General features: G+C 32.8%; 1 protein-coding gene across 1 annotated transcript in view; it reads right to left on the bottom strand.

Moving 5' to 3' along the window:
• LOC141827382 (uncharacterized) overlaps window positions 1–16,690 on the bottom strand; it is a 74,920-nt gene that overhangs the window by 47,901 nt on the left and 10,329 nt on the right. The window contains exons 12-14 of the mRNA XM_074714610.1: window positions 16,499–16,659; window positions 16,311–16,350; window positions 16,086–16,229 (exon numbers count right to left, since the gene is read on the bottom strand). Of these exons, the coding sequence (XP_074570711.1) occupies window positions 16,086–16,229; window positions 16,311–16,350; window positions 16,499–16,659 (345 nt within the window). The remainder of the gene's footprint in view (window positions 1–16,085; window positions 16,230–16,310; window positions 16,351–16,498; window positions 16,660–16,690) is intronic.

Below are 16,690 nucleotides of genomic sequence, written 5' to 3'. Positions count from 1 at the left end.
TAATGGGATTGAGTCTTGTAATTCGAATTAGACTCATTTAGATTATACTCGACCACTTAATAATGAATAATGTTCATTAAAAGATTTAATGAAAATTATTAAAAAGGAAGACTAAGAGATATTATATTCATTAGATGAATAGAAGATGAAGAGCAAAAAAGAATACCAAGAGTTTTTGATATTCATTGTGCTTTATGGGGATTAAGAAGAGAAGCTCAAGGGGCAAAGAAGGCTTCTTACAATTTTAAAAGAGAGAGAGTGTTCATCATCCCTCTTCTTCCTCCTCTCCTTTTTGGTCGAAACACACAATGTGTGTTTTTGCTCCTCTTGTCTTGTGAACCATTCCAAGTTGCTAGCACAACTAAGGTGGTTCATCTCCGAGATCGAGATCATATACGTGTGGATACTATTAAAGGCACAGTCATTCTGATCGTGCAGAGATCTGGTGAACCAAGGACTAGCGGAATATGCTAAGGGCACATGACAAAGGTATAATTCTTAGTTCGAACTTTGTACAAATTTTTCGCATGGATCAATGGAAGAGATCTTATTTTTCAGTGCGTATATTGTTGTTTTTTCGCATAAGAGATCCTAACAGTTACATCACTTCCACTAGCACTACCTATTCACTATTATAATGCATTTGTTGCTTATACTAGTATTTGTCTAAGGAGGCATAAAGAACATTTAGAAATAATTGGTCATTTTTGTATACCACCACAACCTTCGAATGCAACATTAGGTTCTCCAAAAGTTTGTCTATTAAAATTTTCACGTTGTTGATATTTGTACTTTTGACTTTTTTTTTATCAAGTTCCTCCATTGCATAACATATTTCTTGAGAACTTTAGACACAAAATCATCTAAGCATCCACCTGCAAGATGTTGCTTAAGGCATGTAACCCCACTGTCGTATTCAATCATATCACAATATAAACATTGTCAATGAAATCAATTCTCTAGTTTATACATGTCTCAAAACTAACCATCCAACTCTTGTTTTGGTGTTACTTGTCTACATATGCATCATTAAAAAGTTATCAAAAACTGAAACCATATATAACAAATAAATCCATTTTATCAAGTAAACATACTAATATAATATTTATTAATTATTAATTAATACTCAAAATTATTCGATTAATATTTAAAAGTATCTAATTAAAAATTAATTAATTATATCAATAATATATCACTATTAATATATTATAATAATTAAAAATATATAAATATTGTCACTCTTATATAAATATAAGAGGTTAAAGGGAATTAATACGATATAATATTTATTAATCAATTTGATATAACAATATATAATAACAATTATAATTGTATAATAGGATTAATATATTTATATATACTCTACATCAAAAAATGAAAATAAAAAAATTATTTTGCCCAGCAAATAAATCACTAACTGAATAAATCAAATAATTTATTGATGCATTCGAATAATTAAACGTTCTACAAATCCTAAATTAAATTTATTGTCAACTAAGGAATTTTGAGGCTTAAAAAATTAAACTATTTAACTAATGATCACAAGTAAATACGTATAAATATTCTTAAAATAGAAATTGTTATATAAATTATTATATATGTTAACAATTACATAAAATGATAATTTATATAATAATTAACAATACATTATTATTTGTTGTGCATAATCACTATTATTATAGATATAATAATTATATTAATAAATATATCACATTATTAATTGATAACTATCAGTTAATTGTTAACTTTTATTATATAATTGATAATTTATCAGCAATATAATGGATAATTTATTCTATAACGTTCTAATAATTTATTATAGATATAATTGTTACTATATTTATTAATCAAAAAATTATTATTGATGTTATATAACTGATCATTTATATTTGTTAACAATAATTTATATAAGTTAACAGATATATTAATTATATAATAATGTATATAATAACATATTTTATTAATATAGAACACTAGTATATAATATATAACAATATATAGTGTATTGCTATATTTAATAACACATCTGAACACCATAACTTATAACTATTATATGCTAAATAAGTACTATATGTGTGTTATATAATTGTTATATAATAGTGGAGTTATAAACTCTCTAAAATTTTTAAATCGTGATTCATCATGATTTTGCTCCTCCCCCTATGTTGACAGTGCAGACAAACTCTCTCACCCCATATCACAATTCATTGACCAATGTTCCATTCCATGACCATAATAATGATGTCGACGATCTTCTTCTCCAGTATTTCTTACATAACTCATACACATGTCACTTCGATTCACCACTATCTTTGGTTCCTAATGCCTCAATATTGTCATTGATCGTTGTTACTGGTAGTTAGCACTGCATTAATCTTGATTCATAGCCTCAATACTATTTCGCCTCTCTGCAATCAATGAAAGGAATCAAAATTGAGGAGTGTGTGCTGATGGAAAACTTAGTATCTTCTAATACCATATGTAACTCAACCAAGGGAATAATCTACATCGCACAGGGTATAGGCATGGTCAATATAGACCTGACCACAATTCTAAATTGACAGTTGGATTTGAAAATTCTCAACCCTTAACCTTACTCTTCAAGTCCATTACAGTTCGCAGTCCAAAACTATCAGTTACGATTCGAGCCACGGTTCGCTACCGATTTAAGATTATTATTAGTTTATAAATTTGCAAAAGTAAAAAAGAAATTTTAAAATGGCTTAAAATTATTTAAGTTGCTTATCTATCCCCTTATAGTATAAGAGAATTCAAAATCACACGTAATTCACTTACATTTTTACCCTTGTTATCTTAGGAAATGACGTTTACTCACTTTTATTTCTCATTCCCGTAGTGATAATTCCATCAATATCAAAAACTTCTACGTCGTCCTCTTAAAGTTGCATTCTTTATATTCTCTTTGCAACTCTCGTCCAATCATCAAATAGTGCTTGAACTTCCAAGAATGAGGACACAAAATAAATCATCTTTCATTTAAGATATTACCTCCAGAACTAAATGTTTGTTCTACAACAACGAATATTGATCAAGTTAGAATATCCTTTGTTATGATAGAAAGGATGGGATAATTTTGAATTTTCTGTGACTACCATCATAAAATATAGAAATCTGATTCGCTTGTATTTGTTGAAATCGAAAAAAGTCATAAAATATTTCCTATCTGAAACTTAAGCATCCTCGCAGATGTTTCGTCCATACTCGTAATAAAAATTGTGCCTTCATGAGTTTTAATCTACTACTTCCACGACTAATATTTTGTGTTTTAGTCATATTACCTTCTAATCTATATTTTAAACTATAGTTTTTGTAAATATTATATAAAATGATTTTAGTATTTTATATCATAATAGTCGGATCAAGAAAATAAAAAACTTTAAATGGTATTAAAGTGTTATAACATATAACTAACATTTCATATAAAACATCTAATTTAAATACAAGATCTAAAATAAAATGCAACAAAATAAATATAAGGAATATAATAAAAATATTTCTCCCGTTTTACCTTCAATACTAACACTTGAGAAGATTATATTTTATAAGCATTATAATTATTTAAAATTAAAACTATGTTATAAAAATTGATTACAACTAAATGAGTAATAGGATAATAAATATTAATAATTATTCAATTGCATTATTAAATACTTTTAAAATTTCCCATTGGCATAAAAATAACTATACATTAGTACTATTAGTATTTTGTATAAAACATGAACAAAATAATTTTATATATTGAAATGAATCTTATAATAAATTATATGTTAAATTCAACGTATTTGTATATCACGTGAAAATTTTTTAGATCTCATTCCATTAAATTTACAACATCTACTCTATTATTTCATTATATTAGAATGTGACCACAAATAAAAAATAGCAATAATTGCTCTAATTTGATTTTTTTTAATTTTTAATCCATCTTGCATGCATAAATTTAAAACATGATGTGCACATTGAATATAAAAATATAAGCCGTCAATAGCACGTTGACATACAATTTTTAAGTTTTTCAAATAGTATTAAAATTAACATTATTAAATGATATTAAAAATATTTTAGAAGTTAATCCATCAAGTGATATATTATAAGCAATGTGTATTTCATCAAACACTCGATATGTTAGTAAATGTTTTTAAATTGACTAAAAGTTGTCAATCCCACCTATATATCAATGAATTTGTCAATGGCCACTCCAAATATATGAGTAAGTGTGGTTCGAAGAACCACGTTTAGTAGCTAAGTTAAGTGATTCTTGATACAATGTGCACTTTAAACTAGAACTAAAGAAAGATGTTCAACAAAAATAAATATAGTTAATAATTCTGTTAAATTAATACGAGAATATTTAAACTAGAGTCGGTTCCTCCACTAGTCAATAAAAATATAAATAATTGTGTTTGAGAATGATCAACTCCAAACTCAACCAGGTGCTTAGTTTCGATGTATCACTTCAATGACTCAATCCCACTTGCTTGAAATTTGTAAGATGCATTATAATACTTACATTTTACATGCATTTTCCCTAAATGGAAGAGTTATTTTCTCAAAATGTATAGAAAAATAGATGATTTTAGAGATGGACTATCTCGCAACTTTCTTGCAGCTCTATTGTCAGAAATGGTTCAATATCATCAAGATCTAAATTTGTAATTGTTATTTCCTTGCCCTTCTAAGATCGAGATGAGTTTCCTTTCATTTAAATTAAAAGACTTAAAGTTAAAAAAAAAATAGGTTTGAGAATATAGGGACAAAAGTAAAGTTGATGTAAATAATAAAATAGAGTAGCTTATTTTTAGAGTTTTAGAAATAACAAACACTCAATCATGTATGCATTGATTGAAAAATGGTATCTAGACCATTTAATAAACAAAAGCTCATCCAACGATTGAAATCGCCGATACGGTTAGTTAATCGTAGTCATTGAATGAAAAATGATATCTAAATTGTTCAAAAAAAACATCCAACATTTAGAACGGTCAATTAATTGATTGTTCTAATGGTCACTTTTAAAAAAAATTACATGAAACAGTGCTTCAAACTATCTATTCCGACCCATCTAATTGGGTCAACGGTAACCAACCCATTGCCCCAGTTAAGATTCCGAACCTGGTCTAATTTGGAAACCCATGGTCCAGTCTAGGTCAACATGTCAGTGACTCCTTTATGTTGATGTTTCACCAGAATGAGATATATTGGTTGTGTCGGACAGCACACTTATTACTATTATTATTTTTGTACTACTCAAGATATTATTATTTATTAATCAAATATGATATATTTATATTATATATTACTATTAATTTTTTTACTTGTTGGTAATAGCTGTTTTGTATTATTGATTACCTATATTATAGTAAATTAGTAATTGTTTAATTGTAGACATTTAACACCTAATATAATTTACTAACTATCAAATAGATTAATACGGTTACAACATTATCAATTAATTTCAATAATATATTATTTAATTATTATAATCTCTATAAAGAAATTAATAACCTATGTGAATTCAAGGCAAAAAAATGCAGCCCTTCTATTACTAATTAATATATATGATATGTTGTCTAAGATTTTAATGTTTATTTAACAATATATTTAATGAGATCTAAGTATCAAGATTGACCAAGTTAATAAGAAGTCTTAATAGGTCAAGACTAACTTAGCCAAGGGAAAAGTTCAATCAAGTCAAAGTTGACCGAATGACTGACAGAAAAAAAAAATCCAAGCATGTCAAAGTTTACCAGATGATTCGTAAAGGAAAAATTCAATCAGGTCAAGATTAATCGAATGATTGGCAAAGGGAAAAGTTCAAGTAGGTAAAAGTTAACAAAATATTTGGCAAGGAAAAAGTCCAAGTAGATCAAAGTTGATTGGATGTCTGGCAAAGAGAAAATTCAAACAGGTCAAGAATGACCAAATGTCTAATAAGGGATAAGCCCAAGCAAATCAAAGGTAATTGGATACTTGACAAAGAGAAAATCATAGGGGAGTAAACCCTAAGTAATGAGAAGTCTTTGAAGAGTGAACTCCAAGCAAGTGAGACCAATAGATTTGAGCGATCGAAACAAGATTTTTTATCGACCAGACCAGCATATTTGGTCGACAGAAGCATAGTGTTGCTAACACTGTTTTGCATTACAACTTCTATCTATTATGCTATTTTGGTGTTGCAAGAAAATCTTAATGGATTGGATCGATCAAACACTAAGCAGAAGAAGTCCAAACAAGATCGAATATTTGGCAAATAAGATAAGTCCTTAAAAGACCTTTCAAATTGAAAGGCAGTGAGGACGTATCCAATTTGCAACAAATTGATTAGGCGATAGTCCGACTTAGAAACCAACTGAGAGTTCTAAGTCGAGATCAAACAATCTAACTGTCAAAATAATTGATGCATATATATAACTATTTCTAACTCTGTTTTGTAGGATTATTATTATTATTGTTGTACTAATTTTGTTTTGTAGAAAACACAGTCTTCTAGGATCGGTCGACCGAACAGGGAGATTCAATCGACCAATTTGAAGATAAGGATTATCAGATAGGATCCAAGTCCAAAAGGAAATAAAAGATTGGTCGACCAATAATAAGGATTCGTCAATCGAACCTATACAGAAATAGAGGACTGGATGCAATCAGATCAGACAACAAAGGAAGCTTTAGGATTCAATCAACCGATCAGGAGGATCGATCGACTGATCAAGCAGATTGTGTGGAATTGGATCTGATCGAATCGAAACAACAAAGAAAGGAATAAGGTTCAATTGACCGACAAAATGTTCAGTCGATCAAAAAACCTCGAAATCAAGCGCAGACACAGTAGGATTTGATTAGGTTTAGTCGACTGAACGAGGTATTCAATCCACCAGATAAAAGCTATAAAAGAAGCTCGAGTTCCGAGGCTCTGCACAATAATTCTTTACGATCCAATTCTTTTGTCTCGTTGTTTGAAGCAAGTTCTGCAAGTCTACCGCATCAATCTACTTTCCGACAACCTACTCCAAATTATACTAAATTGTTGTTGATAACTTTTATATTACTTGCATTCTATTTAAAGAGGTAGTAGTGTGTTATTATTCTCTTCTTTTGTAATGAATTTTTCTCCTTCTCTGAAAGTTTTTCTGAAGGAGAGCTTTAATTGATTGTCTATCTAAAAACAATCCAACGGATCGTAAGCTTTGGAGTAGCAGTCATTGGACTATGACCATGTAACCACCCATATTAGCTTTTGTTTTATATTTCCGCTACGACTCTTGTTCTCATAAAAAAAAAATTATTTTTTAAAGAAGTGATATTCACCCCCACTCTCCACCCCTCTATCACGTCTTCCGATCCTACATGATGTGCCATAACATATTAGTTTAATTAATAATCTTCATTAGTTTATGACTCACAACCCTACACCCTCTCTTATGCTCAAAGATAAATCAACTTCCTCTTCTTCTCCTATTCAAAGGCAAGAATCTTCCTCATCATTCCCTCTCTTGAAGATGGATTCTCTATTTCTTCTCTCCATGCAAAAAGGTTACAATAAGTAACGTCGAACAAAATAACGATTATTCTGTATTCTAATTCTAGCAGAGAAATTTACAGGGAAGGCAGAAAATCGTCAAACACAAAGAATCCGTCTCTAGATTTAACTGAATATTGTTAACTCAAAAACAAAGATAATCTCTAACATCAACCGACAAAGATTTAAATAATCTCAAAATCCTAACAATACAAAAAACGAAAATACCTTTAATAAAAAGACAAAAATATATATATTTGGAGCCTCCGAAAAGACTTTAAACGATATTTTTTTTGCCCCAAAACTAGATCGTTAGAGGGTACACCGATAACAAATGTAGATCTCTAAACGAACTTCGATTTAATATATTATAGGTCTCGTGATTCTATCCGAGTCAAAAATTATGATCTTTCAAAGCTTACAAATTCCCTGCATCAGTCGTCCAGGGTTAAAAAGAACTCGTCCTCAAGTTTAGAGTAGTGTCACAGAATCCACAAAACAAGGACTTATGCTTCATATAAAAACATTAAAAGTCTTCAAGTGACTAGAACGGCGCAATCTGTAAACATTATCATTGATCTTCTACAATATATCACATGGTCCAATCTTCCGATCTTAAGTTTATTATACTTGCTAATAGAAAAACGATCACAAATTAATACAGCCCAAACAAAATCACTACCATCAAAAAGTATCTAATGTAATACCCGAATTTTCCTTCAATAAATTTTGGATAAATGGTTATGTAAATGATAGAAGTATTTATGATAAAAATGAATAAACATTTAGGCAAAAAGAAATGGCTTAAAATGTTTCTTGTATTGGGTTAAAAGGCTTTTGCTATAAAAAGAAAGAAAAAGAAAAGAAATGGGGAGGTGCCAAGGATTGACCCTTGGACCTCCAATATGAAGCAAGCCAAGTTAACCATATGAGATAGTAGTGAATTCTTGTTAAAGAAGGGAGGGCAACGCTTGTTAAACCTAAGGATTTATTAGATTACATTAAACCAAACGGAGAGGAAAGAGTGGGGTTGGATCGTGGAGGTAATGGCTTCGCAACTGCTAACCCTCTTCTCTTTATAAACCCTCCTCTCGACTCTTTTCTCTTTTCGCTTGTTGCTTCCTTCTCTTCTCGGTTTCTCTCTCTCTGTTGCTGTTGGCCGAGAGACCCAAGAGACCTAGGAGGCCTTAGGAAATTGCGAGAACTGTAAGTCCCTTCTCACCTGCAATATAATGGTTACGTTGATAGTTTTCTATAGGTAAATCATGCTATGCTTATGGTTATGATAGTTCTTGGAAATCATGCCATGTTAATGTGTTTTTCGGTTTAAAAAGGGGTTACTGCTGTATGTTTTCCATGTTCTTCGTTTAAAGATATTACTGCTGCTTAGATACATCATGCTTGCTTGTTATAGATAGTGGTTCCGTTTAAAGGCTTATAGCATGTTTTAGGTTTTCGTATGCTATGATAAACAAAACCTAAGGATTCTTTGTTAGATCTATATGCTGTTAGGTGGTAATCTCGTTAAATTGGTGGTTGTATGTGCCAAGTTTTGGTATAACAGAACTTAGAAACCGAGAAACCGAGAGCAGAAACCCTGGTAATCGACTCGTTGGTCGATTACCAGAGGGTGTAATCGATCACCCGATCGATTACACGCTTTAACGAGAAATGAAATCGCGACTCTTAATCGATCACCCGATCGATTAAGAGGCCGTAATCGATCGGCTGATCGATTACGAGGCTGTAATCGATCGGTTGATCGATTACCAAGCCTACTGTGGACGCGTTAATGGAGGAATCGATCTTCTGATCGATTAAGCCTCCGTAATCGATCGGTTGATCGATTACAGAGGTTACTGTGACGAAGATTTTAACAGAATGGACCATCGGATCAATTTAAATCCCACCAATCGATCTTCTGATCGATTACAGGGACATAGGTCCTCTGGTGTGGTCGAATTAAAGTGCATGAAGCTTAGTGAAGCTACATTTATGAAGAAAGTGCAACCAAACCTAATTTTAGGTTTAAATGTTATGAGACATACGATTTTTTACCATACCTTATGTTGAATTCATGTAATGACATATGAATGTTCATTATGAATGAAAGAAAATGTTATGGAACATTCATACTATGATGGAAAAGGAAAGTATAAAAAGTATTTTACTTTGAAAGAATGGCTTGTACCGGAACCCGAAAGGGATTCCAGGGATGGGCTCCAAAAGTTGCCCCTAGGTTGAAGGACATTTGAGAAGACCTAGTAAACCGTGTAGTCGGGATTAGCTACCTCGTACTACTTGGTATGTATGCGCGCAAAAGAAATGAATGGGTACAAGCCAGGGATCCCCAAAGATGTTGATGATTATGTTTAAATGTTTTCAAAAGGAAATGAATTTCATGTTTATGATATGATGTGAATAACCAATGATTGAAGATGCATGTTTAGGAAATATGCTTTTATGCTTTAATGTTATGATGTTTTGTAACGATTGGATTTTGTGAGTAGGAAAGGAACTTACTAAGCTTTATGCTTATAGATGCTTTCCTTATATTGCAGATCCAGTTAACAGGTACTGAGCACATGGGAGGCAGCAGGACAGGGCTGTGGAGATGTGTGTGGTGGTGACGTGATTAAGCCTTGGCCATGCAAACCATGTTTATTTCCTGTTGCATGTTAAATCATGTTTTAATTATCATGTGTAGAACTATATAACCTAGGATTGCCATGTAACCTAGGTTAGTGTTAATTGTTATTTGTTAGCTGTTATGTTATTAATACACTGCTATCATATATAGATCTGTTTAAATTAATGGTAGTATATTCCGCTGCATGTTTAGTTAGTTAGTTTAGTTTTTTGTATATGATAGTAGTTGAATGAAATGAATGAATGACTCATGAACACTCCAAAAATGTTTTGTCATCTCATCTGTTTTAGGACTAAATTATCCTATATGTGGGATAAGAGCTAAGTTCAGCACCCCAGATGGGTTCTGCCCATAGACAACCTTAAAAGAACTTAAACTTGTGGTTTTGTATTTTGATATATTATAGGCAAATTATGCTTGAGGTAATGTCAAATCTCACTGCTTCGGCTTAGTTCCTACCAAATGCCTCAAAAGATTGTCCAAACTTCGATTCATCATCTCAGTCTAACCATCTATCTAGGAGTGGTAGGCGCTACTAGAGTTTAACTGTGTTCCCAGTTTCCCCCATAAGATCTTTCAGAAATTGCTGATGAAATTAGTATCACGATATGAAGTGATGACCATGTAAACGCACGATCTCCTTGAAGTAAAGATGGACAATTCAAATAGCATTCCTAGTCTTCCTGCAAGCTACGAAATGGGCATCTTAAAAAATTTATCAAACACAACTAGGATAGAATCCAAGACTCATTGGGTGTGGGGTAAGCCCAACACAAAATTCATACTTACATCGAACCAAGAAGCTTCAAAAATAGGTAAGGGAGTGTACAAGTCTGCATTCATAAGACTTCCCTATGACTGCTGGCATTCATAACATCGATCCACAAAATGAGCTATATCAGAAGAGATAAAGGTCAATGTCTTATCATTACCAAAATGTCCCTCATTATAAACTCACTTATAATCTATTGCCTCAATGAACAATCTGAAATGCACAATTATAATTCATGAAACAGATCACCATTATATAAAATAAAATCATAGCGGTAACCATCATTTACCACTTGGATACCTTCCGAAGGATGGATCAACTGCATACATGTCTGCAAAAACCTCCAAACTTGCAACTTTGATACTCATGGTGGTAAGTAGTGAAGAACGACAATTCAGGACATCTACGACATTGTTCAGACTCTTCACTTGGTGCCTCAGCGTAAAGGTGAACTCTTGCAAGTAAGTCACCCACTTGACATATCGTCTACTCAATTTGTATTGACCATTAATGTACTTCAAGGTCTCATGATCAATAAACAGAATGAGCTCTGTAGATAGTGTCGTCAATATTTCAAGGACTGAACTATGACATAGAATTTCAAGTCATAAATAGAATATTTTTTTATCCAGATAGTTTCTCACTAAAGAAAACAACTGAACACTCTGACTAACTCAGAACACCACCAATGTCAATGTCAGATGCATCACAATTGACCTCGAACATTGTTGAAATTAAAGAGTGTCAAAACTGATGCCTCAGTCATCTTCTGTTTGACCAGTTGAAAACTAATATCGGCCTCTTCTGACCACTTGAAATCACGCCTATTGAGATACTCGGTGATAGGAGCGATCAGAGTGCTAAAGTTTATAATGAATCGATGGTAGAAAAAAGTCAATCTATGAAAACTTTTGACGTCGTGCAAGGTCTTTAGTTTAGACCACTCCAAAACTGCGTCTATCTTTGATTGATCTACGTGAACACCATCGGTAGACACAACAAAACCATGAAAAGTTACTAATGTAGTAAAAAAGGAACACTTCTTATTGATAAAGAGGCACTTCAAGACTGCGTTTATCTTTAATTGATCTACGTGAACACCATTAGTAGGTACAACAAAACCATGAAAAGTTACTAACATAGTAAAAAAGGAACACTTCTTATTGATAAAGAGACACTCCGTTTTTAGCCATTAAAAAATAGCATAGAGGCGATCAAAGTGTGAACCTCATGAATATGTTGGGCGCATTTGACCAGCCCAAAAAGCATGACTATCCACTCATATAACCAATGTTACGTCTTAAACATTGTCTTCCATTCATCTCCAACCTTATCCTAATCTGGCAGTATCTGCTTTTAAGATCGATTTTTTAAAAGACCTTGGAGCTAGACTGTTGATTCAACATATCATCGAAATGGAGAATTGGAAGTTGTACTTCACAGTAATTTTGTTGATGGCTCAGCCATCAACACACATACGTCACAAACCATCCTTCTTTAGCATAAGCAAGGTAAAGACTGTAACGAGCTCATGCTCTCACGAATATAACTCCTTCCTAATAGCTCTATCATTTGTTGTTGCAATTCTTCGACCTCCTTGGGACTGAAGAAATATGCTAGTCGATTCAACAAATTCGACCCCGAAACAAGGTCAATTTGATATTGGATATCTCTCATACGTGGTAGCCTAGGAGAAAGATCTTCTGACATCAACTCGACAAAATCTACTAACTACAGCACTTCTACTGGTAAATCAGGATCTATGGCTATTGCATTGATCTTACAAGGCAGAAAAGCATAAATTACATGTCCATGCTTTATCTCATCTAAAAACCTGAACATAGAAAGTATGTTAGTATTATTGGCTACAAAGATAAGAGTGATTCCTTTCCGCCGAGGCACCAACACAATCTTTTTTCCCTTAATGTTAAGGGTATACGTATTCTTTCGTCCATCGTGAATAACACTACGATCATACTGTGAGGTCGATCCGATAATATATGACATGTATTCATAACCATGACATCACACCTAGTATTATCAAAATATTTGTTGTCAATTGAAAAAGATATATAGGCATCGTTTATCTACTGTTACCTCACTATCTTAATTCAACCACAACTTGTATAGCTTAAGATAGCAGTCTGTCTTCAACTATAATTTCTAGTTGGTGTCCTCGGACACAACATTCTCACAACTGTCATTGTCAATGATCATTTTATAGACTTTATCTGCAACTATACAAGTCGTGTGAAAAATATTAGTTCTCAACCAATCATCTCCCAATCGCCCTTGGGAATCTGCAGACTCTTGCGAACGACTAAAGTCTCATGGCAATCACCATAAAAAACCTCCTTAACTTCATCATCATCATACACCGGCTCGCTAACTCCAATCTCATTTTCCACGTATTCTTCAATCAATAAATTTTTGACCTTTTGATTAGCAAGTTTCTTGCAATCGATTGCTCTATGCCTCTGCTCACCACAACAAAAACATTTGATAGTGGAATGAGAATTAACCTGCAATGGCTGTGAGATAAGGCGTGAATCCTAACAGCGAACTAGCCAACTGTATTAGTCACCCCTAATCATTGGTTTTCTGTTCTATTGTTTTTCAATAGTCAATACACATTGGTAGGCCTCTGAAATAGTCCACAACAACTAAAGACTAAGGACATCTTGTAAGGGTCAGCGCAACCATCCTAAATATCATACCACCATTTGCTTCTCTGTCTCAAATAGATCATTCCGAGCAATCAACTAGTAAAATTCTTTGTATAATCATCAACCGATCTTGCACCATGTCTCAACGCATAAAGTCGCTAAAACAAAATTTAAGTATAACTGAATGGAAAAAAGTGACTCTTCATCTTTTTTCATCTCTCAATCAGCGATCTGCATTGCCCTGTCTGTCTTGTGGGCATCACAACTACTCCCACCACGTTAATGCTCGATCTTTAAGTTTGATGGCAATCAATTTCCCTTTCACACAGTCGGGCACTTATAAATAAAAATTCTCTCCACTTTAGTAACTCAATCAACAAATCCCTCTGCTTATAACGTACCAAGAAACTATGGGCAGATCAACTTGAAATTAAGATCTCTGTATCGTTAGCACGATTATGATATGGATTTTCGAAAGTGAAATTAGAATCAAGATCAATGATCTCACGATCTTCAAAATCCTGTGCCGCCAAATACTGGATTGATTCTGCAATTTGCCTCTGTAAATCTTCAATCACCACATCCTGACCACTACAATCACAATACTAGGCTTCCTCAATTGAAATATGCCTATTACGACCACGACAATCGGCCATTGAATCTGATGAAGTTTCACCTATGAAGATGTTGAAGCTCTGATACCAATTGATGCAGACAAAATAATGATTATTCTATATAGGATAATTATAACAGAGAAATTTACAGAGAAGACACAGGAAATCACAAAACAATCCATCTCTACGTTTAACTGAATAATATTAACTCAAAAACAAAGATAATCTCTAACATCAACCAACAAAGGTTTCAATAGTCTCAAAACCCTAACGATACAAAAGATGAAAATAACCTTAATAAAAGAATAAAAAATTATTCAGAGCCTCCAAAAAGGCTTTAAATAATATTTTTTTGGCCTAAAATTAAGCTGTTAGAGATTACACCGATAATTAATGTAGATCTCTAAACAAACTTTGATTTGATATATTATAGATCCCGTAATTCCACCCGAGTCAAAAATTATGATCTTTCAAAGTTTATGGATCCCTCTGCATTAACAAGGCAACTCAAGTTTTCTCCACCACCCCTCCACCCTTTTTTGTTTTTTCTCATCAAGTGAAAATAATATCTCTGTAAGAAATCAACTGATTCTTAAAAAAACCAATTCGTCCAGATTCTTAATTTGATATGCTTGCAATGATATTTCCATAAATTTTGATTTTATTTTCAATTTTCCGATGAACTTTGAACAAATATCCAAGATGTTGGACAAACTGTTATCGACTAGAGTTAATCCCAATCCAACTCTTAGACCCACGTCAGAATCAATTGAATTCGGCAAGCTTATAGTGAATGATGATTATATTATGAATGAGGCCTTTCAGCCTACAAGATGATTTCTGGACCAATTTACAATTATAGCATTCTTCTCATCTTGACGATAATTGGCAATGTTAACAAGGGTGATCTGTTGGACGCAACACATTCAGTCTACCTTTTGGTAGTCATGCATGTGTTGGAGCATACATGGGAACCACTCTCTTCATATAATAGAAAAGTGTTGGGATTAACATCTAGAATAGGTCTAACTATGTTTATTGATTGGTGTTACATGTGGATTGCAATTAGTGGTTCATTATATTCTTGCAATTAATATCATAACATGTTTTGTCTGTTTATCATCATAATGCATATTACTTTTTTCATTATTTCATCATGTTGCTTGCCCTATTAGTTGTATCTGCTAACCTTCCTTCTCTTGCCGCTCCAAGGCCATGAGAAGGAGCCTAGGACTTTAGTGGGTTGAGATTAGTATTCAACCAGGAGGAAGCTTTGAGGATGCTTCACATGCTTTTGAGAATTTTATGAGATTTAAAATAATTTATTTCTGCATTTTTATTTTTATTTTTTTGATAATCTAAATGTCCGAACTTCATCCAATTAATCTTGAAAATAAACAACCTTCTCTTGGTTTGCCTATCATGTAAATCCGAAGCACAACACACTCAAAAGCCGACCTTTATATTCATCTCATTTGGAATTTGAATCCTTATTGTTCCTTTGAATGCTTTACCACTCCACAAACCATGAGGGCCTGCATGTTTCTTTCCACTTTAGTGAGGTAAGACTATTATTAATTAAGAAATTTGAATTCATCTATCTAGATTCTTTTTACAGCTTAACTAGTTCCTGAAAGTGGTAATTCTGAAAACACTCATTATCTATATCTTATATGTTCAGCTGTCGTGGATGCCACGGCATGCCAATAGCCATGGCGACCAACCAAGGGTGTGATAGACAGTTATTGCTTTTAGTACAAATCTTCAACTGAAGCAGACACAATGTATGATAAATCCTAGTGTTGACCTGTTGGCAACAAGAAAGAGGAAGTTGTCACATGCACACCTGAGGAAGGCAGGGAGATAACTGCCCAAGTAGCCAGTTTGCTGTGGCAACCAAGTATGGAACAAAAGGGCATGATGAATACAATGGAAGAACACGGTTTCGAACTAAAGAAGTTGTATATTCAGAATTTCTCTCCTTCAAGAACTGTAAAGAAAGAAAAATACATTCTTTTGATTTCAAACAAGGAGGAAAATATGTTCACAAGAAATAAAGGAAGCAACTCACATCTTGAAGACCTCCATATGCCATCAAAACACCATAGTAACTGCCACAACAATCAAAATGCTATTAAACATACAGAATTATTAATTTGCATAAGTGTGAAATGAAACGCAGTAAAAATACCAAGGAGATTTACTTAGTGATGTATGATTTCTGTTCTAAAATTTTGATCTGCATTGATAGAAACTCACTTCTGTACTATCTTTGATGAAGCCTTATCTCCATGACAAGGCATGGGGAACTTGGATAAGAATGGAATAACTAGGAGTTCCCCGGTAGAAGATTCTTGTCGCTTTCCTTTGCTCTTATCCCCTTTCTTACGTTTAGAATTGGAAGCGGCTAAATGTGGACCCTGCGAACACCATAATTTATTCTCGTCAATG

Source organism: Curcuma longa, chromosome 4, assembly GCF_044706935.1.
Source record: "Curcuma longa cultivar G26 ecotype Majalengka, Jawa Barat chromosome 4, ITB_CL_G26_1.1, whole genome shotgun sequence".
Taxonomy (NCBI): Eukaryota; Viridiplantae; Streptophyta; class Magnoliopsida; order Zingiberales; family Zingiberaceae; genus Curcuma; species Curcuma longa.
This window is presented reverse-complemented; position numbering and strand designations above follow the sequence as displayed.